The following is a 23,999-nucleotide window of genomic DNA, read 5'->3' on the forward strand; positions in this document are numbered from 1 at the left end:
CAAGAGGAGCTTAGGGAAGAGCAAACAAAGAAACCCAGCACTGCAAGGATACAGGACCTGAACAGCAACAACAGCAACCCCGAAATTCTTCAGCAGTTAAAACATAAAACCCCAAACCTCACACATTCTTTTCCTGCAGCACAAACCCTCGGTCAGGCAAACACCGAGTTCTCCGTGAGCACGGACATCACCGGCACCCTGCCCACCTTGGGGCACCCCTGCACCCCCAAACCCTGACCCTACAGCCTCAACATCCCAGGAATGTAGGGCTCAGGGTACAAAGCCATCAGAAGAGTGTCCAAAGGAGAGCTGTGAAGGTGGGGAAGGGTTTGGAGGGGCCACATGAGGACCACCTGAGGTCTCTGGGTTTGCTCAGCTGGAGGAGACTGAGGGGAGACCTCATGGGGGTCTGCAGCTCCTCCTGAGGGACAGCTCCAATCTGTGACAGGAACAGGATGCAGGGAGCGGCTGGAGCTGTCTCAGGGGAGGTTTAGGTTGGATATCAGGAAAGGTTCTTCCCCCAGAGGGTGCTGGGCACTGCCCAGGCTCCCCAGGGAATGGTCCCGGCCCTGAGGCTGCCAGAGCTCCAGGAGCGTTTGGGCAGCGCTGCCAGGGATGCCCAGGGTGGGATTGTTGGGGGGTCTGGGCAGGGCCAGCAGTTGCACTCAATGATCCTTGTGGGATCCTTCCAACCTGGGATTTTCTGTGATTCCCTGGTTCCCAGCTTTACCCCGCACCAGATCACCCATCAACATTTTCCTCTTCCAGCCTTCCTCCAGGAAGAGGGAAAAACCCCACGAGCTGAACATTCTTCTGTTTTAGTAGCCCATGAGAAATACCCTCATAAAACCCAAACAAATAAGCAAGCAACCTTTGGGATGTCTGCACAGCCCTAAACCTCCAAGGGGGAATAAACACAATTTTAAGTTTTCCCACTAATTTTAATACTGAGAAGTGATGATTTTCCAGCAAGATCCTTATATCAAACAGGACATTCCTGACAATACATCAGGAAGGTGTCCTGTGCTAAAATCCCTTTAAATCCAACAAATAACCCATTAAATATGTGAGGGGGGTTGGGTTTTTTTTTTTACTCCAGACTAGACATTGAGAATAAGGGCTTTGATCTGTTGCCTCAAATTTCACTGTCTCCCTGAAAACAAAAGGAAGAAAAAAAGCCACAAATTTTTACATGTCTCACAAGAGGACAGCATTCAACTCAGACTAAAAATTATGAAGTCGTATATTTTTAATATTCCTGTCTAGCCCTCTGCAAACCACAGAACAATGCAACATCCATCATCATAAAAGCTGGGACAGTAAATTAGGAAAACAGCATATTTGGGGGCATTTTTAAAGAAAAATAAATATTCCTAATGGGAAACTTGAGAGAAATCATTAAAAATTACTGTGGTATCCATCACGGAAGAATGAAATCAATTAGGTCTTAATCTCCTGTTATTTATGAAGGGAAGAATGAAACAGAGCTCCTTTATTGTAGGCATTTTCTGTTAGGTTCTGTTGCACAACTCTGAGCCCCAAACACAGCAAGTGAAACCTCTCTAAAGTACACCAAACAGGAGTAAAATGTTGGGTTTGTAACATCAGCTAATGGTGTCAGACAGAGCAGGCAGCCCATAATTATCCATCTTTCATGCAGTTTAACTTGGACCATTCCCTCATTCCGTGCAGGCCCAGTGAGCCCTCAAAGTTGTATTTTCACCTAATGGCAAACCCCAAAATGAGAGAAGTGCTCCCAGCAGCGTCACAAGCTGAGGATAGATTTGGCTAAGTGGGGATTCGTGACTAATTCCTTTGGTATTCCTTGGAACAGCATTACTCACTGACAACTCATGTGGGTATCATATCCAAGCTCTGGGTTATGCCCCAAAAATTGGAACTCTACAACCGGTGGCTCCCTGCCCCTGACATCACTGCAGGGCTGGGGAGGACGGGGCTGTCATCAGGGATTATGGGGGCTGTGAGGTGGCACTTGGGGACGTGGTTTAGTGCTGGATTTGGTACTGCTGGGCTCAGAGGCTTGATGGTCATAGAGGGCTTTTCCAACCTAAATAATCCCAGGAACAGTGGGGTGGAGCTCCCTGCTCTGGCTGGGAGAGCTGGGGGAGTTCACCTGGAGAAGAGGAGGATCCAGGGAGAACTTAAAACTCCTTCAAGGCCTAAAGGGGTTCCAGGAGAGCTGGAGAGGGACTGGGGACAAGGGATGGAGGGACAGGGCACGGGGAATGGCTTCCCAGTGCCAGAGGGCAGGGATAGATGGGATACTGGGAAGGAATTGTTCCCTGGGAGGATGGTGAGGGGCTGGGATGGAATTCCCAGAGCAGCTGTGGCTGCCCCTGAATCCCTGGCAGTGTCCAAGGCCTGGATGGGGATTGGAGCAGGCTGGCACAGTGGAGGGTGTCCCTGCCCATGGCAGGGGTGGCACTGGCCAGGATTTAAGGTCTCTCCCAACACAAAGCATGCTGTGACTCCGGGACTGTTCAAGCCCAGGCATTGCTGTCCCTGAGGGCGCCGCTTGCTCCCTCCTTGGGCAGCTGCACGTGCAGCCAGCCTGGGATTTAACCAGAGCATTGCTCTTTTCTCATCATTTCTCCCCCAAACCATGGCAAAATCTGTCTGCAGCATATTTCCCTGCCTCCTTCCGCAGTGCCACAATTTCAGAGGACAACCCAGTTACAAAACCAGACTCCTGTTCTCAATATGTTTCTTGTTTGCCTCCCTGGCCACAGTTATATATCACAATTAATTAAATGACTGCTGAGGGACCTTCCTTCCAGACACCATTATCAGGCAATGAGAAAATTAGCCCACACTCAGACTGGACACTGTTCCCCTCACCACCCTTTGGCCAGGATTTTTATTAATTCCCCCACAGCATGGATACCAAGTGCTCACTTTAACAACAAAAAGTTCTGGAAAACCACAGAAACATGAAATTTAAAAGGATGTCTCCCCATTCAGGCACAGCTGCAAGAGGCCTTTAGATGGTGAAACAGCAGATGCCCCAAGCAAGAAGTTGAAGATAAAGTGGATTCCAAAAGGTTTTTTGCTATTTTATACCAATTTCTCAAGCCAGTGGCAGACCTGCAATAACCCTGGAACCACGGAGCAGCCTCTGTGTGACAGGCTTTGCATCCCATAATTATGTATTAACTGAAGTCTAGTCCTGGTAAGATACTGCACAAAATAAAAGTATTTTAAACATGAAGTCTAAAAATACATCACTGTGATTTTTTTTTTTTAAATATCCACCAAATTTCTGCAATTAGGAGCTCTTTTACATATTCCTATCTATGCAGCACCATCCTCAAGCAGCTCATTGCACTTCTGTTTTATATCATTTTAAATAACTGTGTGTACCATGAGAAAATTGGTGCAGTTTCTTCTCCTTTTTTTATTTTTACTTTTTAATCACTCTGCAGCTGGTAGGGAGATGATACACCTCATTATCTTATTCTGTGGGTCATCTAAAATGAGTATTAAGTAATTCTGCCTCCCACAGCTTTGGTAGAGAGCCAAGGAGAACTAGGAAAAGTAAAATTCCTGACCTAAAAAAAAAAAAAAAAAAAGAGAGGATGCTTTATATTCTTGACATAAAAATAAGGTTTCGAATAGAACCATGGAATGGTTTGGGTTGGGAGGGACTTTAAAGCTCATCCAGTGCCATGGCAGGGACACCTCCCACTGTCCCAGGCTGCTCCCAGCCCCAATGTCCAGCCTGGCCTTGGGCACTGCCAGGGATCCAGGGGCAGCCCCAGCTGCTCTGGGCACCCTGTGCCAGGGCCTGCCCACCCTCCCAGGGAAGGATCCTTTCCCAGTGTACATGACAAGCTTATTCCAACAGCTTTGTCACAGCTAAACTGAAATGACGAGAGACAAAACCATAACCTCCCAAAACACCTCCAGCTGGGAGCCAAGTTCCCCTTCCAGTGCCCAGCACTGGCACCTCCTTCTCCATGGGCAGAGTGGCACCACTCAATGAGCAGCACAGGCTCCTCTCTCTGATACGGATTTTGGGCGAGGTCTTTTGTGATTTTGGTGTAAATAGACACGTATTTAAACCAAAGCTTAATAAATATTTCCATACAGGCACTGAGCCCCTCTACTGACAGTAAATTTGATAGATTTTCTGTAGCTTCTTTCATTCAGATCTGGTTTTATGCTCAGGTGAATTTGCATTTCAGTTGAAATAAATGCCCTTTTATTTAAGGGAATGGTTGCAGCTGGGGTTGGGACTCCTCCAACCCCCATTTCCTGGTGCTGAGCTGTGGCCTGGACAGGGCGGGAGCCCAGGGAGGGCATCCCACAGGATCCGGCCACATCCCAAACCAACAACGAACTCCACAGGCCGGAGTCACAGCGCCTGGAGAAACGTGACCCTGTGGGACAGCCCCGCGTCCTGATGGGCTCCAGCGGGGACAAGCGGCCACTCAGTGCTCCTGGGGAGATAATGACCCATCCCTCAAAGCACACAGGCACTTCTGTCCCTGCATTCAAAGGGGCAAACACCCCTGCAGATGAGGCAAGCTGTATTTTTAGCCTTGCTGCAAGGGCTGTATCAGGGAATGGTTTCCTCTGGAGACGGCTGCCAGGAACTTTATCCCTGCTTTTGTGTGTTGTTTTCCTTGTAAATCAGCTCTCTCCCAGAAAACATTACACTAACGTGACCAGGCCCAGATACTCAACAATAAAACCCCTCAAAAATCTTACCCAGACATTCTCCTCATCTCTCTGAGCAGCTGAGTAAACTCCAAGATGTAACTAATGACTTGCATACACATACACAGGAAAATATTTGGGTTTAAATAAATCCCCAGAAGGCTGGAACCCTCAGTCCTTTACGTTACAATGACTTCCAACCCTTCATGAGGTATTTCTGTCAGATGAGATTAATGATGCCAGCATGCAACCAAACACCACGTCTTGCTCACCTCAAATGCTGAGCATTCCCCATGTGGGCTTCATTTCCATCAACGCAGAATTCCAACCCTATGGGGAGGTTTTGTGTTTGGGAGGGACAATGCCAAGGCAATGTGCTGACAAGTCCACCCAGGCTCTGTGCCTGAACACCCCCAAACCATCCCAAATCTCCCCCAAACCAACATTGTTATGAATCCTGATGTGTCCCTCCCGAAGGCACAGCACCAACACCCAGAGAACCTGAACTCAATCCTCAAGTTTTCCCAACAAGAAGGAAAATTCCAGCTTTACAAGTGTGGGTGACCTCTGATCTTTCTGTTACCTGCTGGCAAATGGGCTCTTTGAAGTGCCTGCAAGTCCAAAGGGAGATCCCACCACTTTTTCCCTAACTCTGAACTTCCTTAAGCTGATGCCTGCTTGTCCAGGGCTATGCCTGGGAGGCTCCTGTTTTCCTGAGGTGACATTTTCCTGCACAGTCCATTTTCTGTCACAATGATTGGATTGTAGAGCTGAAATGAATGTCAGAATTGTTTGCTGGATCCATTACCAGATACCTTCTTTTCTCAGGCCCTGAAAGAGAAATTAGGTTTGCAACAGAGCTAATTTTTGGTTTTCTGAAGCACAGGTTTTGTACCATGTAAAACATTCCCAGACAGTGATTTGCATCATGCATTTTCCTCACCAGCTTATTTGTACAAAGGAAATCCCACCTCAGACTGCTGCAGATTCGTCCTGCAGATTTTAAAATCACGTTTAGAGAAAATAAAAACATTTGGAAATAACCCTTCTACAAACCCAGAGGATTTTTTCCTTTGACTGATGCACTTGGCTTCATGCTGTGAGCCAGGGGAGCTGCTCCTGAGCCAGGGGAGGTGAGGATGCAGCAGGTGGGTGTTGTACTCTGTTCCCAAGGAGGGAGAGGAAACCAGGTCAGTGGAGATGCCATTCCCTGCTCAGGCCATCCATGATGGTGCCAAGGGGAGAAATCCCACCTGAAGCCTGTGCTGTTCTTCCCAGGAAATGCTCACATCATTCATTTCCTCACAAGGATCACCTGGGTGCAATGATTTCCAAGGAATATCAAGCTCCTCTGCTGGATATTCCCAGCCAGAGAGTGGGAAGCATGTCAGATACACATATTTATTTACATACATTTACATATGGGCATGGAGTAGGGATACACTATGGCAGGTGGATTAAACCATCTCCCTTGAATTCCTGGGTATCCTTCAGGATAAATGCCTGATTTCCATGGAAAATACTCTTACTCCCAATGAGGAAAATCCTGTCTCTTCCTCTCTGCCAGAGAAGAAGTGATAAAAGTTTTGGGGGTCCCTTCTGGTGTCAGTCCCAGCCCAGGGGACATCCCTGACCTGGGAAGGGATTATTTTGCTGTGTCCTCCATGGATACCAAACTCCAGATATTTTCTCTCCAGTCCAAAATATCTTGCTGTGGCTTTGGGGTGAGACTCCAGGCAAGCCTGAGGGTGTACACTAAGGTAGGGTGAAATGTAAATAAAATTCCTCTGTCTCACAGATGTGCAGGAAATAATGCACCTGAAGGTACAGACTTGATGAACCAAAGCTGCATTTTCCTGAAGTCAAAAAATCAGAGTGAGGACTCAAGGGGGAAAAATTATCAGTTCCTACTAAATTCAAAGGGGATTTGGGCACTGATCCTATAGGAAATAGTGGTTGTAGTGAGCTAAAAGGGAATAAAAGCTTCAAAGATAATTCTTCTTGTATCCCTTTTCTGAGTTCTACTTGGAGTCACCTGTGCTCCTGCCTTGGCTTTGGTTTCCAGTACTCAATGACTTCCTTGGTTAAAAAGGTGTTTTTCAGGGAAGAACCCTGGCAGGTCCTTCCCCACTGCCTTACCTTCCACGTCCTCTCCCAATGGATTGAACTGTTGGTGAGTTTTTGGGGATGCCTATCTGGAATGCAATATATTTGTTCAACAGGTCTCTGTCTTCTCTGCGAGCAAAAATTAACAGCATTATTGCTACGTTAGCTGGGAAGCTGAAACACAAAAAGGCAGAATAATCCAACAGAAACAGAGCACAAAATATACCCAGGTCCTCGTGTCCAGCACAGGTCACCCAGCTGGAGGTTATCCCAGTGGCTCACAAACATCCCCCTCTTCCAAAAATCCTGACCTTACATCTCAGGCTGGATTAGAAAAACAAAGCAGAACTATCAAAGGCCAAATTCCAGCCTCATTCAAACCCCTCCTCAAACTTTGTGCAGCGAAGTTTAACACTTGCAGTGATTTTTAGGGGCAGTATTTTTTTCCCCTGGGATTTGTGGGTACAAAGGCACGACTTCTCAGGCAGTTTCAATAATTGTGTTATATTTAACAGCACCAAATAAAAACACAGCAGTTGGATCAATATTATCCTCATACTTTATTCCATAAATAAACTCCATCGGTTTGTGAGCTGCTTGTTTTTACTTCCAACATGTACAAATAAAGATTTAAATATTTTTTGGGGAGGAAACATGACAGCTGGTTTGAGTTCTGTGAGTTTTGATGCAAACATCCCTCTTGGCACCACTCCTTCATCTGCCATTTCTATAAATACTTCACGCTCACAGAAGTGGAGTAAAACGTATGTGACAATGAAAAACGTGAGAAAAAGTGTTACAAACAAATTTTTAAATATTGTTTTTTAATGGGAGAGCTTGCTAGGTAGTTTCACTCTATGAACAGGAATGGAGTTCTTCAGAAAGCTGAAATATTGGTCCCTTTTGGAATGTTAAGTATTAATGTGAAACTGCTGCTGCTCTGATGATGTGGTAAATGCTATTTCAACTGGTTCCTAAACATAACAAATAACAGTTTTCTTCAAGGATTTCACGCACACGAAATCAATTAATAAAATACTTTGGAGAAGTAAGTTTTCCACATCTTACAAATGCGGTGCTATTGCTATGGAGAAGTGTACTTTTTAAAAAAGATTAAGATAAATAATACCCCTGTAATTCAGTATTTGCATTAAAAATTCTTAAAATTATTTCCTCTGGGTGAACTGACCAAAAGGTGATGCTCTGCAACAGCTGTGCTCCCCTTTAGGCTGTTTTTGATTACTTGAAAGGCGCCTTAAAATTTCAATTGAAACATAAATGATCTTTCTTTATACAAAGAGCCAAAGATAAGAAAAATACCTCCAGGTAATTGAGATAACAGTTAATTTTATGGCTTATCTAGCAGTCAAAGGCATTCAAGATCCAATTAGGATGATGGGCAAGAGACTCCTTTGTCACTCCGTGTTTCTGTGAAGGAGCTGGTCCAGTAATTGCTAGAAAAAAAAGATGCAAAAGTGTTTTAAAATACTGTTAAAATCCATGAGGTGATAGAAATCTTTAGTGATACTGGAGGTGAGGTGGTGTTGGCATCCCAGACTTCAAATTTACTGGGTCTATTTGCTCCAGAAATAACAGGAATTCTTTACCTTTTTAAACATCTCCACACGCAGCCTGTTACTCTGGATGATGATCCGCTTCTGCTTCTCTTCCTGTTTCTTTTTAACCTCAGGTAAATTGTCATAAATCCTGTCAGGAATTCAGAAAGTGGAGTTCATCTCATCCCTGGGGCTCACAAATAATTGATTTTTCCTGTAGGGAATGTTTGCCTTCCATGCAATACTTGTAATGGGCATCTCTAAGTACTTGAATTAGATTTATGGCATGAGAAGTATAAATTATTAACAATCATGGTTTGATATGAAATCTGGCTTGTTTTGAATCTTGTTGAAAATTCTGAGTTTGGAATAAAAAAAGTAAAGAAAGAGATGGGTGTAGGTGATTTCAATGCAGGAGCTTCTCAGGAGCTCAGTAGAGTTGGTTTCCATTTCCAGCAACATAATTCAAACCAGAATCTGGCCTGTACTTTTTTTTTTTTTTTGTATTTATGTCACACAATTAATACCCAGCAATCATTTCCAACTAATTTTCTAAAATATAAGAAAACCATCATTGTAAGACTCTAAACTGTTAACATTTTTTCTCTGTCATTAGGAACACTTTTTACCAAGAAGAACACAATCTTCCCATTTTACAAATAACAGGAGTTGCCATTAAGAAGGTGACTCCTGGTCTGATCTTTTCCCATTAAAATCAATGATAAAATTCCCAGGATTTGGAAGAGAAAGCTGGACCTCCCTTCCCAGCATTCCTGGTTTTGCATGAGCACAAAGCCTTTAGTTTAGTTGTGTTTTTCCCTCATAATCTTTTGCAATTGCAAGTTCTTGAAGCACCCTGTTTTGGCTGGGGATTGCATTTTGGAGAAGAGGAATGGGACACATCTCAAAACAGGGATGAATTCCTCACGGTGGCTTTTGCAGCTTCCCTTGCATGAAGTGCAGTGCAGTTAAAGCTCAGACACCACATTCCTCATAATTTGCTGTCATTCCCATCCTCTGTGCCATAATCAGGAGGAAAAAAAATCCTGAGTGACCTCACTGCTTCCATTTTTGGGAGTTCAACATGAGGTAGCTGCTGAGGATTTGGTTTCCATGCCATGGGTGCCCCATGCTGTCAGAACCTGCTGGAAAAGGGCTGCTCGAAGGGCAGGGCTGTCCAAATCTAAGGTGATACAGCAGAACAAACTCTAAACCAGAGGGATTTGTACCTTTTAGATCTCATGTGCATCTCCTTCTCAGGAATGACTCTTTCCTTTGGTTTGAAGAGGTTGTCTGGCAGAGAGAAAATAAAGTTAGTACTGGAGGGATCTGCTTTTACTGAAATCTCAAATGTCATCTTCCATGGAGCCGTGATTTACCATTTCTGGTTAAAGTTATGAAAGCTTAAGGCCAGATCCAAACCTCCCAATCTCTCCAAATCCTCCTCACAGGTTCCTGCAGGCAGTTGCACCCTGTCTGCCTCCTTGGTGTGTCAGGAACCTGCCCTGGTACGGTAATTTCTGACTCAATTTACACCTGTTTTGCAGGGCTGTGGATAATTCTCTGAGCTTTAGAAAAAGGAAAATGACATTACTCCTTCCTGGTCAAGTATGAAGAGGTCTGTGATAATTCCAATCAGAATTTCCCGAGATGCAAGAAAATAATTACTGATCTGAGCAGTTGGTGGTTCTCAGGAACAGGTGATTTTAACACCTTCCTTGCAAAAATGGGTCCTGAATGGGAAGGGAGGGTGTTTGTACAAGGTGGGAAGCCAGGAAATAAATGAGATCACTGTTGTATCTCTCTGTAAAATTCATGGAATCCCAGAATGGTTTGGGTGGGAGGGACCTTAAAGCTCATCCAGTGCCAGCCCTGCCATGCCAAGGACACCTCCCACTGTCCCAGGCTGCTCCAAGCCCCAGTGTCCAGCCTGGCCTTGGGCACTGCCAGGGATCCAGGGGCAGCCCCAGCTGCTCTGGGCACCCTGTGCCAGGGCCTGCCCACCCTCCCAGGGAACAATTCCTGCCCAAGATCCCATCCAGCCCTGCCCTCTGGCAGTGGGAAGCCATTCCCTGTGTCCTCCACCCCTTGACCCAAGTCCCTCTCCCATTGGAGCCCATCTAGGCCTTGGAAGGGGCTCTGAGGCTGAACAATCCCAAGTCTCTCAGCCATCCCTCCAATAAAAAATCAAAGGGAGCTCTGCAGCAGTTTCAGTTCTGAACGGGTGTGGTTTCCAAAGCTCAAATTGAGAAAGGAGAGAGGCTCTGAAGCCTCCTCTGCCTCAGGACTGACTTTCCCCCATTCAGCAGTTGTCTACACTTAATCATCCTTGCTAAATCTTCAGTACACACAAGCCACATGCACAATTTGCTAGGAAAACATCATTTGTCTTTTATTTATTAGTTCTAATACTCATTTACATGTTGATTCACTTAAAAGGAATAAACACTTGGATGCTGCTGCTATCCAAATAACCCTGAAAGTGCAGGGAGCAGATTGCCTGTGACCCAGGGACACCTTCCACTGTCCCAGGTTGCTCCAAGCCCTGTCCAACCTGGCTTTGAACACTTCCAGGGATGGGGCATGATGACACTTTTACATTCCAGACCTCTTTGTGTAGCCACCAGAGCAGGAAAAACCCATCCAGGGATTTGCAGACCCAGTTCCTATCCCACATACAGCATGATAAACTAATCTGTGTTTTTCCTACAAGTCCCTAAGACAGGGTGGCCTCTGTTTTAAATTTCTGGGAAGCAGCACAGAGGCTGGGAGCTGTGCAGGTGCTGTTGCTCCAGAATAAACCTCTCCTGCTGACACAGAAGGGCATCAGACCCATCCTTGCCGTGGTTCTGCCTGGAACAAGATACGTGGCTGTGCAGGGCTTTGAAGGGATGGATTCAAAAGAGACTCTGGGGAGAATCCTTCAAGAAAATAATAAATCCACCTCGGTTCTAAAAATGCCCTTTGTGAAGCAGCGTGGAGCCACGAGGTTAATTCTCATGGCTAAACATTCCTGCAGCATCTCCCAGCTTGCTATTTACGAGAAGAAAACTCACATGCAAACATCAAGCAGAAATAAGGCTAATCCTTGATGGATTGTAGGATTAGGATTCAAAAGTTAAATGAGAAGTAAATAAAAAAGGGGCAGAAATGAGAAAATAAAAGTCATGTGTGCGTTTAGATAGTTGTTAATCCTCGCACTGAGAAGAAAGTGCATTTCAAAGGGGAAGAGCAGCTGTGACAACCTGCCAAGATCATCGGGGAGACCTGAATTAAAGCTCTTTCCTACCAAGCAAAGATCAAATGGGCCACGAGGTGGACAATTCCCCAAGCTGATAGGCTTCTAAATTGTGTTTTGGCAGTTCCTTATCAAAGCTCCTTATCAGATTTCATAGCCTTGGAGGACTTTTGGAGACAACCGTTGTGACTGAGGGAAAAGAAGGGAGTTCAGAGCAGACCTTCAGCATTTCCAGGGATGCACCACAGCTAAAGAAAGGCTGAGACAGAGAGGACTGAATCACCTCGTTGGTGTTTTGTTGAAACCTTGTGAAACTCCTGAGTTTCTGGCATTTACAAGTGGTCTCACATCTCCACCTCAGCAAGCTGTAAATGAATGTAAATGGGTCGTCCTTGTAATATATTGTAATTAATGCTAAACTGCACCTCCAAGAGGATGAGTAACTCTCCTGCTTGGGAAGTCAGTAAATATTTAGACAGAGAACAGATAAAATGATTGTGCTGGAAGCAGCCCCTGACTTCCTATTTACCACTAAATCACTGGAGCACTTAGAAGAGAAAAACGGTGACAAAATTCATCAAAATATAGAGAATATAGACACGTTTTCTTCTAACATGAATGTGAATTCTCAAAGTTTGGTAGGAGCTAAAATGTGCCTTTGAGGGTGTGTGAAAAGCAAAGCACTGCTGGTAGTAGTTCTCTAATTTATCTGCTTTTTTAGTGAACTGAAAAAAATAATTCACCAAAAACCCATTTGCCCAGAGAAATCCTAGGACACAGAACATATTTTTAAACACTGGGGGTTTTTAAATCAACAGTCCCCTAAAAAAATAAATTAGCCTTGAATCTAAGGTAGATGTGGAAGTGATGTTGAGCTCGGCGTGCCCATAGGATTTTCCTGGGAATTCATCCAGGGAATGTAAAGCAGTGCCTGTACCCAGGGGCACTGCCCAGACTTTGCACATCCTCTGTCAGTGACTTCCTGCACTGAATTGCTTCAGCTGCAGTCAGGACATGAGGGTTTGGTATTATTTATACAAAATGCAATAATCCAATAAGCTGAGGGTAAGGCTGCCTGGGCTCCTGCTCACCCCACAGAAATCCTGAAGCTCACAAGTGCTCCTTGCCCCAAGAGCACCCACAGGAAGGTGGCTCCCAGGTTTTCCAGCTGTTCAGGTCTCTCCTGCTACTACTGGGCCTTCTGCCCCTCCTCAATATTTCAGTCTTTATGGAAAACAGCACTAATATCTCTAAAAAGCAGTAATGTTGAGAGGTTTATGAAAACATTTTCATATGGAATTAATTTTGGGGATGATGTTGGAGATTTCAGTCCTCTCTATCCAAATGATACTTATATATTCATGGATTTGATAAAAAAAATTAAAAATGAGCATCTCACCTGGCTTTTCTAAATCTTTCTCATTTCATTAGAGCATATAATCTTAAAAAGCATTTTTTTCCCCCAAAAATAGCAGTTATTGAGGAAGGTGGGGCAGAGTTAATATGGGTTTAATAATATCTTCAGAACAGGTCATTCCTCTCCCTAATTCCATTACCTGACTGCAGCTTAGGCTTTATTCAGAGCTGCCAGCCAGAAAGACCAAAAGAATGGGTGGCACTATTAAAAGTTTTAATGGGGAAAAGGGACCTGGAAAAGGACCCAAATCAAGGCACAGCTGAGCACCAGTGTGAAGACCACAAGAATACACCTGAGTGGCTGCAGGATTATTGCAAATCCTCTGATTGCCACTTTCTCCTCCCTCAGTCCAAATAAAAACCTCCCTGGCACAGGGGAGAAACCCACCCCTGGAAAACCCAAGCAAACAGCAATCCTCACCCTCCAGGCTCCTGCAGTTCCAAAAAAAAACTTTTGGGGAAGGTTTAGATGCACGACTGAAGAGATATAAATTGTTTCCAAGATATTACTAAAGACAAGAGGGTTTGGATGCAAATCCAGAGGAACTCAGCAGCCCCACTGTGGGGTTGAAGGAAAACCTTCAACTTATATGGCCAATTCCACTGAACCACCACCCCCTCAAAGGGCAGGAAAAGGGAAGGTAGGGAAAAAAACCCCAAATGTGCCTGAGGAATTGTGTAAAACCTCCAAAAGTGCCGGTGCACACCAAGATCACAGGGCTGTTCATTATGCAGATTTAAAGGCCTATAAACAGCTGGTAGTCCTGTCACTGCAGTAATTACATTACGGGTTTTGGAGATTTAAATGCAGTTATTTGAACATTGTTTCTATTCAGTTCGTCACAGTGGGATCTCTAATTTGTTCGACACAGTCAACAGCAGAGTTGTCTATCTTGGGCTAATTAGCACTCTCAAAATTTAGCAGTACCCATTACACAGCACAAAGGCTGCCTGAGAGTTGCAGGTTCTCTGCCTTCAAAGAGCTCTTGTGATGATAAAATCTCGTGCAGGATAAACATTTTCATTTTCCTGAGATTACTTTCAGTGCTTCGTAAAACCCCACTCGTGAAGGACAATTAAAAACTGGTAAACAACTCGGGGTTTTGAGCACGGGAAGGTAAATGGGAACTGCACAGATGTTGGTATTTATATGGAAATGATGTTGAATGCCAATTATTTCTTTCTCTTACAAGGAACTAAGGTTGTAACAACGCTGTCAAAACATGGGGAAACCCTGCTAGTCAATAATTTCATATTATCAATAAAGATGTTTTAGGCTGCTAGAATAATCTCTCTGGGAGAGAGAAAAATATCTGCAGGTCTTTGCTCTGGGTGTAAATTCTTTTATTGGAATAAAAGCTGCAAGACCAGAGAGAAGCACATGTACCAAGCTTATTTCAGAGAGAGATAAGTGCAGCAAACTCAACAAAACACTTCTGGCTGCAGTTTAGGCCCCATTTCCACCTGAATAAAAGCAGGCACCCACCTCTCCCCACCCTGGGCCACCCTCCTGTGTGGGCACACAGGGAACTGGTCAGGGAATGTCCTCTTGAGGTGGAAAATTAGTTGGATAACTGCTGTTACAGTCAGTGCTTGAGCTAAGTGTGCTTCATGACCTGCTCCAGCTGCCCAGCCCTGGGCTCTGATCTATCCTCAGGGTCACTCTGGCAGGGTCAGTGGAAATTAAACCCATCAACCAACCTGCTCCTGGGAAAAAGCCCTTTGGAAAATGTGTGAGGGTGTGCTGGCAATGAGCCCTGTGAACCCCAGAGCCATAAAGATTCACCTCCACAAATCCTAAGACATCAGGAAAGAGAAGAAAAAAAAAAAAATGAGAAAGGAAGGAAATGATCGACAAACAGCCACAAGGTGACAGCCTGGAACCCAGAGGTGCCATCAATACAAGCCTGAATGCTTAAGCACGTTCCCAGGTCATCCTTTTACCCTCCAACTTCCAGTGCTGTTCCAGGGGGTGTTGCTGTGAAGGAGCAGCCTAACTCCTGAGAGCAGGAAAGCTGTGGGAGGGAATCTCTGCATTTGGCAGAGATTTCTTAAGAGAATGGAGAAGCTGAGGCTGCCCCTGGATCCCTGGAAATGTCCAAGGCCAGGCTGGATGGGGCTTGGGCAACCTGGGATAGTGGAAGGTGTCCTTACCCACAGCAGGGGGTGGAATGAAATTATCTTTAAGGTCTCTTCCCACCCAAACCATTCCATGAAGACTTTGCCTGTGCCAAGGCTTTCTGGGGATGGAGCATCCTTTCTCTGCTAAGAGATTTGCTGGGAGATTCCCTATAAATGGATCCATCAGCAATTAATTGATGTCATCAGCAGAGACATCAGAAGCACAGAGACATCCAGTGCCCTGGGTGAGGAAAAAAAAATCCCCCACTCTGGGTCTCACAGATGATACCAATCCTGCTGCACAGCAGCATCCACCCCCACAAACCCTAAAATATCAACTGCCAGGACTCAGAGCAAGCTCAGCACAGTCCTACAGAGCCCTCTGTACTGCAGCCTATGGAGCTGTGCTTTATCCAGGCATCCTGGATTTCCAGTGTTAACTCCAGTTCTGCTTAAATAACAGACATGGGACACTCCTGTCATTATAAAGATATTAACATCTCACAAACAGAAAACCACATGTGGCTACACAAAGGCAGGTGAGTTACAGAAACCAAAGATTCTCTTTAGACAAATTTACCTTTAATGACCAACTACCAAAAGATGGAAATAGTCATTAACTTCAATAATTAATGAATATATTTCAATATTACGATTTTATTACTCATTAAACAAGCAGAAAGATTAAAATTTCATTATAATTTCAGGAGAAATAGGTTTAGTCTTTCATTTTTTTTCTTTTCCTGAAGTATTTGCAGAGTGGTTTGGGAGACTTTCAAAGATGAGCAGAAAAAAGGGGGAGATTTTTGCCACTTCCTCTGAGACAGATGACAAACTCCTGGTCTGTGCCACTGCTGCTGGCAGAGCTCATGAGTCCTCACACTGCACAGCCCTGAGAGATCTGATTCCAGGTAAATTAAATTGGATAATTGAAATGGTGAATTGATTCTATTGAGCTTTAAGATAGAATTCATGCTTTGTGCTGTGTTTCCTTGTGTTTATTTAGCTCTCACTATAAAAACCCAGTAGGTCTCTGATGTAGGACAGACCCTGTCACACCACTACTGGAAGGTAGAATTCTCCAGGCATCTCCAAGAACCCTGAAATGGGGCTGCACCCACCTCTCCTGCACCCATCGTCATTCCCCAGGGAGCCAAAAACCTCTTTGAGTTTCCCAGGGTTGAGGACATCAAATATTCCCACACCTGCATCCTCCAGGTGTCTTTTCTAGATTGTTTAATCTTTTCAATTAAATTGCTTTTCAGTAGAATAATGTATCTTCAAGCAGGCACTGATTTAAAACCAAGATGTAAAGAGGAATGCCAATCAATCAAATAAATCTTTGTTCTTTAGTCAACTGAATTAATTAACATCCAGATGGCAATTAAAAAAAAAAAGAAAAAAGAAAAGAAAAAGAAAAGCAATTTGTTTAACATCTTGTGCTTAGATAACATTTACAGAGGTGTGGTATGGGCTGTGAGGGAGAGAAGGGGGTCCCTCACTGGGGGTTGAGGCTGTTTGTCACAACCTAATCAGCTTCAATTAGGAAATCACAGTTTGGATGCCTTGATTTAGCAGGGCTGGGCAGACCAGAGCTCTTTCCCAGCCCTGGGATTTCTGAGGCAAGTGGCAAGGCCACACCTGAAGCTGGGGCTCCTATCCCAGATCCCAGCTGCCTCCCTGCTGTCACCTCTGTCCCCAAACTGGTCATTCTGTGAGCTGGGAGAGCATGAATTCCATTTATTGCCATCACCCCCACAGCCAGCAGCACCTGCACCATCCTGAAGAACACGACTGCATGTGGCAGTGACAAGAAGTGCCCAAGGAGGTCTCTCCCAGCTGCCACAGAGCACAGAAAGCTCCTCATCCTCACTAACCCATCTCTGAGCTGCTGGGATTTCCTGCCAGCAGCATCTGGACAGATGCTGGAGGATGAGCCAGGAACAGCCGCTCCTGTGTCTCTTCCCAAATTTGATATGGCAATTCCACACAGGATTTCAAAGGCAGCCACAGACCTGCTGCTGGTCACAACTCACCACTGAGAGGGTCGGGGATGGTGAAGTGCTTCTTTCTGCTGGCAGTGGATGTGGAGAGCTTGCGAACGAGCGCTGCGGGGGTGCTGGGAGGAGCCTCCCTCTGCTGGGCCCTCCTCAGCTGCACCATGTGCTCCAGCCTCTTCAGCCTCTTCTGGGAGCGAGAGATGAACTGAGGGTTGTGGATTTCCAGGGCTTCCTAAAGGGAACAGAGACACTGCTTTATTCTCATGTAATTCAAAGGAAAAAGTGTGATGGGCATAGGGCGGAGCTCAGGAAGAGATTATTAAAGTGATGAAAATGATTTGGGGTTTGGGTTGGAAAGGACCTTCAAATCATCTCATCCCACCCCTGCCATGGGCAGGGACACCTCCCACTGTCCCAGGCTGCTCCCAGCCCCAATGTCCAGCCTGGCCTTGGGCACTGCCAGGGATCCAGGGGCAGCCCCAGCTGCTCTGGGCACCCTGTGCCAGGGCCTGCCCACCCTCCCAGGGAACAATTCCTGCCCAATATCCCATCCAACCCTGTCCTGTGGCAGTGAGAAGCCATTCCCCCTTGTCCTATAAGGTTTATACATATCTATGTTTTGAATTACATATTTTTGCATCCAAATTCAAGTTCTTGATGTTTTGCCCACTTCCTTTTCTCACCCCATCACCGAAGCAACTCGTCACCAACAGTTCACAAACTTTCTTGTTTATTTAGATTGTCAGATCCCTCCATGGCTGATCCAGAAAGAAAACACTTCCCAGTCAAAGGCTGCTTCAACGTTTAGGAATGTCTTAGGACAGAAGACAGGAGCAGAGATGGGTCTGCAACATGTGCTGGAGGAAAAGGCAGGAAAGTCCATCTGCTGCTGGAGCCTGGTACCAACCTGGGCCATGTCCACACCTACAGCTGGTGCTGGAAGTGCCAGACATTTGGGGAACTGGGAATTTGTAAATCCCCAAACTCCTGATTAGTTCCCCCACAGGAGCAGCAGCTGTGGCTCCAAACGGGGAGCCTGGACAACCAGACAACCAAGCAAGTCTTGGCAGAGGATACAAACTGCCAAAACTTCACTGGAAAGGAGAAAAAATCGAGGGAATGTGAACTTAGGTCCTCAGTCAGTTCCCAGGAAGCAAACACCATCCATGGGGGAAAAAAGAGAGAAAAGGGAAAAAAAAGTAAAAATATGCAGGAAAAAAGGGAAAAAGGAAAAAAAAATTATGCTTTACCCTCAGTGTCCATGGTGTTTTCTCCAGCTGGGAGCTGGATCCTGGCCAGGTGAGCAGGTTTTTTTCCCAAGTCACACCTGGAGAGCGAGCCCTGGACAGTGTCACCCTGGACAGTGACACCCTGGACAGTGGCACCATGGACAGTGGCACCCTCCTGCCTCGCTCCCACTCGTCCTGTGCCTTGAGCTCCTTTGTTCTGTCCCTCGAACCACGGAATTCATAATCACCTTGGAGAGATTTAAAAGTTCGTTAGGAGTGCATGGCTAATTTTTTATTGGGTTCTCCACCTCATTAGACAGAGAGGGCAGTTCCTGAAATAAGAAAGCCAGGCTGTTATTAACAGGCCTCATTAGGCAGAGGAGATCAGATCTAATGGTGGGTGCTCCTCGCTGCCCTGTGACACCCAGGGCGCCTCTCGCATTATCCAGCCCTCACATGGAAGCACAATCACAATTAAACCTCCTGGGCACTCAGCTCTCTTTGCTGGTGCTCCTTTCCCAAAAGTTGCCCCACAGAAAGCCAGGGATATCCTGCTGTGACCTGCAGTTGGAGTTCATTCCCATTTATTGCAGAAAATACCAGATTGTTACGGGCTTTAACCACAAATCATTTCCCTTTGACCACACTGAGACTTTCATCAGCATCACCGTTTTTTTTCCCCTTTGTTTATAATCCAGTTTGCTTTCTGTCATTCCTATATATCCATTAGCCAGTGGAAAGACTCCATGAAAAAAATAATCAACAAAAGGTTATTGTGCATTCTAGGGTATTATTATGAAAGCTGTCAATTCACATTGAGAGAAAGAGATTATTTTCTAGACTTATAATTAAGTTTTAATGCTCACTGACTGATACTCCCTGCACAAATTAGGACCAAAAGAGGCTGTGTGCTCAAAAATCAGAGCTGACAAGATTCTCATTCAGAGGACAGAACGAATCCAAAATAACAAAGGAACTTCCATATGAACTGTTTTGAAAAGTCACACTGGAGTGCTCCTTCCTTGCCAAATAATTTGATTTCTAGAACTGAATATCTGGGAATAAAGCCCGTTACTGTTTTATTTCAATTTTTGGTTACAATAAACTTAAAATATTTTCCTCTTTATGACATATTGTACATATTATATTGTACTTAAAAACATATTAAAAAGATCTGTGTAGGGTACATTTGCCTTATAAAAGCCTGAATTGTATTTCCTCCCTAACACTGTTCTCACCAACATTTCGGAATAAACCTTGAAACCTGTGAACATGAAATTAAATTCCTCCCTAAGCCAGGTTTACAGAGGTGTGGATTAAGTTGGGCTTTGCCAGATCTCAGTGGATGCTTCACTTTTGTAAAACAAAGTCACTTCCAGTTAGGGGAATGCCATGATTTAACTTCAGGCACTGAAAACAGCATTTAGGCTTTGAAATGTATGACATTCAGTAGCTTTATGCTCAATGATGACAAAGTTTTGCCTACCTTTCTACAAAAAAATTCTCTTCAGAAAAAACAGCTGTAAGAAAAAAAGGTTCTATTGACCATGAGAGCATTTTTAAGGAATAAACTTCTCACAGACATATTCATACTAAACCCAAATTAATTTCAGTCATCTTCTGCAAAAATACCTGGTGCATGAATACAGCTGCTGGTGTCACCTGCATTTTAGCTGTGAGAATAAATGTTGGAAGTAAGACATCCCAGACACTGCTGAACCCAAAGAAATTATGTTTTACACACTGAAACCTTGTAGATAATCATAGTTCAGGTTGTTGTGTCAAAGAAAGAAAAAGTTGTGGGAGAGAAAAAAAGGTATCAGAACAAGGCTGTAAAAATAACCTCAGTTCTGGTGTTACTTGATCCGTCTGGGGCTGCTTGACTTTGCAATTTTAATGCTTTTTCAAGATTTTCTTGGGAATCTAAGCCTATCTTTGAAATTTAAATCTTGTTTTCTATTAACCATAGCAATGTATACAGTCAGATTAGCTGATTGATCTCTCACCAGATGACTCAACGCTCAGCACTTAAAGCTGGACAAAAATGGCCTGACTTTCCATTATTTCACTTTTTTTCTTTGAGACTGACCTCATCTTATTATTGAAACCATATTCCTGACAACCACAGTAGGATTTGTACCTTACTTTTTAGGAGCTGCTTTTGCCTGTGAACATTTTCTTCCCGGAGGATTCTTGATGACGCTTTTCTGTTGCATACACTGTCGGAGACAGGCATTTTTGGTTTCAGGACACCCTGTGCTTGGATCTCTTTGGATTTGGAGGTGTCTTTGGAGGGAACTGCCCTGTTGGATGAGCCATCAGTAGCAGCAGCAATGGCTTCTCTGGAGGCTGCATCTGGAAGAGAACCAGGGGCTGTTGTGCTGTTCCTCTTCCTGCTTCCCAGCAGCATTGGTGTTCCTGTGAAAAACAGAAAAACAACTCCAAGTCCTATAACATGGGAATATTTTTTTTCCCCCCTCAGTCCTCTCGTCCACATAATTTTTATTGGCGTGGAAGGATCCTGCAGTTGTAGGTGTTGAGCAACATCCTTCTCATCAAAACAATTTCATGGCAAAGCGTTGAACAAGTTGGACCTTTTGGGTGGTGCTTCCTGCTGTGACTTTGCACAGAGCCAGAATGGGGCACTGGAAATATTGGGGATGGGAGATGCTTCTGAGGCAACCACTCCACTGAAGAGGGGTTAAAATCCTGATCCCAAAACTTGTTAGAACTTGGTTTTCATCACAGTCACTGGTGAATCCATAACTATGATTTTGATGAGGTTTAAACAATTTTAAATCCTAGAATCATGGAATGGTTTGGGTTGGAAGGAATCTTAAAGACCATCTCACTTCACCTGCCTTCCACTATTCCAGGTTGCTCCAAGCCCCAATGTCCAGCCTGGCCTTGGGCACTGCCAGGGATCCAGGGGCAGCCCCAGCTGCTCTGGGCACCCTGTGCCAGGGCCTGCCCACCCTCCCAGGGAACAATTCCTTCCCAATCTCCCATCCATCCCTGCCCTCTGGCAGAGGGAAGCCATTCCCTGTGTCCTGGCCCTCCGGACCCTTGTAGAGGTTCCTTCATTTTGCTTGTTTCCTTTTTTAAAAGCAGATATAACACAATTCCTTTTTCTGCTTATTCCCAGCTGCCCCTCTCTAAGCACTTCTTTCCCATGTCTTGGTTGAGAACAGAGTGAAGATTAGAAATGTTTTTCTCCTTTGAGCCAATCCATGACAAAGGGTGAGATGGCACTGCAGGGATTTAAAGAATTTGTGGATGTGGCATTTGGGGACATGGGTCAGTGATGGACTTGGCAGTGCTGGGTGATGGTTGGACTTGATGATCTTGAAGGGTTTTTCCAACCTAAATGATTCTGTGTTTCTACGATTCTGTGTTTGACACTTCCTTATCTCAAAGTCACTCACTAAAATCAGATCTTGCCATGTGAGAAGTTTTCAGTTCACTGTCCCAATCCTTAATCTACCCACAAGAGATAAGAAATACTCTTTTCCACAAAATTATCATCTCTTATGCATTTTAGTGACCTGACTGGCTCATGTCTCTTTTTGACTATCCAGTATTTCTGAGGAAATCCGAGGCATTAAGATACAGCATTTACTGGTTTTCTCTTTCCCTGTAGATCAGAGTTTGGAGCACAGAATCACAGAATTGTTTAGGTTGGCAAAGCCCTCTGACATCATCGACTCCAACCATAACAGCTGAATCTCCTTTCTGTAACTGCCCATCCAGTGAGAAGGAGTCAGCTCCCGCTAAGTGAGGGATCCCTGAAGATCAGCACAAACAACCCTCGTTTTTAATTAAATTCATTGAGATGAACCCATCCAAAGTAATTTCACAGCCTTACAGAAAATCTGGTCAAAGCTGGGAGGTGCACACAGAGTTCCCAGACTCTGGGGTAGCATCCAAGCTCTCCTGCTCTCTGACAGAACTTATTTTTCTCCTTGCTTTTCATACATTGCAAATATTTCCCTTATCTTTTGTCACAACCAAGCTCTTTTCTCAGATGGAAATAATTTTGATGCAAATGCTCTCAAGAAAATGGACAGACTCAATTCTGTGCATCCTCTCAGAGCTCATGCATATCCAGGGACCTGTTCCTTCATTCCCTGACTGATCCAATTCCTGCAGTCACACAAAAATGTTTGATGGCACAGAGAGGGGGAAAAACACTGGGGCAGATTAATGGGGTCATGGACTCAAAGGGTGGGAGGAGGTAGGAACAAGCAGTGGGGTAGGAGAAGATGAAGAAAGCAGCAGGTAGCACTGAGTAACTGCAGAGCAGCAGGGGAGGAAGTCCTTTCACTCAGGCAGCCAAGAAATCAGATGGATAGAGGGGGGGGGGGGAAGGGAGGGGAGCTAAGCCACAAGGAAGAACTTGAATGGAAAACAGATCATCTCATTAAATCACCTTTTAAATTAAAATAGTTTACTGGCCAGCAGTAAACAGAGAAGAGAAGAAAGAAGAAAGGAGAAAAGAGTTTCTACTCATCCATGGCAGCAGCACAGTGGGAGATAATTTGCCTTCATATCAAGAAATGGTCTGTGCAGCAAATGTGTGTTGAGAAGCCAAACAGCTTCACTGTCAAACTGCTCAAACCGTGGCTGCATCCCCAGAAGAGACCATTTGCTGCTGCTGGGCCCCCCCAAAATCAGCAGGAATCACCAGGGGGGTCCAAATGGGCTGTAAGGGAGAAGGGTAAAACAGTGGAGACCAGAGGGAGGGAAGGAGAAGACTCCAAGTCACATCTCTCCTCCCTAACTCAGAATATTGATCTGAGCACAAGAAAGAAGAGCTGCCTGGAGTATTCACACTCCATTTACTCCTAACTACCAGACTAGCTATCCATGGATATTGGCTTCCACGTGTAAGTACAGGAACCTTCAAGAATGGACAATTAAGCTCCAGGAAATTTCTTACACATTGTGCAAATGGAGAAAACCTTCCCTTCTGTCTGCACCACTTCCCTGCTAAAAGAAAAGCCACCAGTGACATCCTCCCCACAAGGTCTGGGGGATCCCTGTGAAGATGTGGATTAGGAGAGAAGGAAAAGGAGTGCATGAACAAAACTAAGAATGGGGCCTAAAATTAGCACAGGGGATGGATGCTTCTTAGCATTTTATGATAAAAGGTTGCCTTGAGAAAGAATTAAAAAAACCCCACCATTCCTGATGAAGTTCAGGAACAAAATCAACATGTCCTTCCTGCATGAAAGGTATCTTCCTTGTGGGTCTGGTTCTAATATTCTAACTAAATCTTAATCCTTATTAGATTCACAGTATGGTGGGGATTTTTTTTTGGTGGTAGTTAATTAAGGCAATAAAAAAGGTGCGTCTTGTTCTTGTCTAACACTGAAGGCAATCAGAATAATAACAGAGTCAATTTGCTAAACTCTTTCTTCCAGCTCCCTCTTGAATTAACCTTTCTGTTCCAAAGGTGCACCCAGGTGCAGCCAATCCCCGGAAAAACACAGCAAAGCAACCCAGACAGGGGCTCCAAAAATCAACTCCCTCATCCTCAAAGCAGCTCTCAATTACTTTAACGAACGAACGCAGATGCAAATGATATTTAGGAATAAAAAAAAAAAAAAAAAAGAACAAGGCGAAGGTACTTAAAGGTAAGATCACAGCATTT

At 44.7% G+C, this 23,999-nt stretch overlaps 1 protein-coding gene across 1 annotated transcript in view; it reads right to left on the bottom strand.

Moving 5' to 3' along the window:
• Positions 1 to 7,274: 7,274 nt before the first annotated feature.
• Positions 7,275 to 23,999, bottom strand: part of C6H10orf90 (chromosome 6 C10orf90 homolog) — a 58,192-nt gene continuing 41,467 nt past the window's right edge. Inside the window, exons 4-9 of the mRNA XM_069020258.1 lie at positions 20,492 to 20,764; positions 18,368 to 18,594; positions 17,154 to 17,349; positions 9,572 to 9,635; positions 8,394 to 8,493; positions 7,275 to 8,240 (exon numbers count right to left, since the gene is read on the bottom strand). Coding sequence (XP_068876359.1) covers positions 8,202 to 8,240; positions 8,394 to 8,493; positions 9,572 to 9,635; positions 17,154 to 17,349; positions 18,368 to 18,594; positions 20,492 to 20,764 — 899 coding nt within the window. The 3' untranslated portion in view covers positions 7,275 to 8,201. The remainder of the gene's footprint in view (positions 8,241 to 8,393; positions 8,494 to 9,571; positions 9,636 to 17,153; positions 17,350 to 18,367; positions 18,595 to 20,491; positions 20,765 to 23,999) is intronic.

Source organism: Aphelocoma coerulescens, chromosome 6 (genome assembly GCF_041296385.1).
Source record: "Aphelocoma coerulescens isolate FSJ_1873_10779 chromosome 6, UR_Acoe_1.0, whole genome shotgun sequence".
NCBI lineage: Eukaryota > Metazoa > Chordata > Aves > Passeriformes > Corvidae > Aphelocoma > Aphelocoma coerulescens.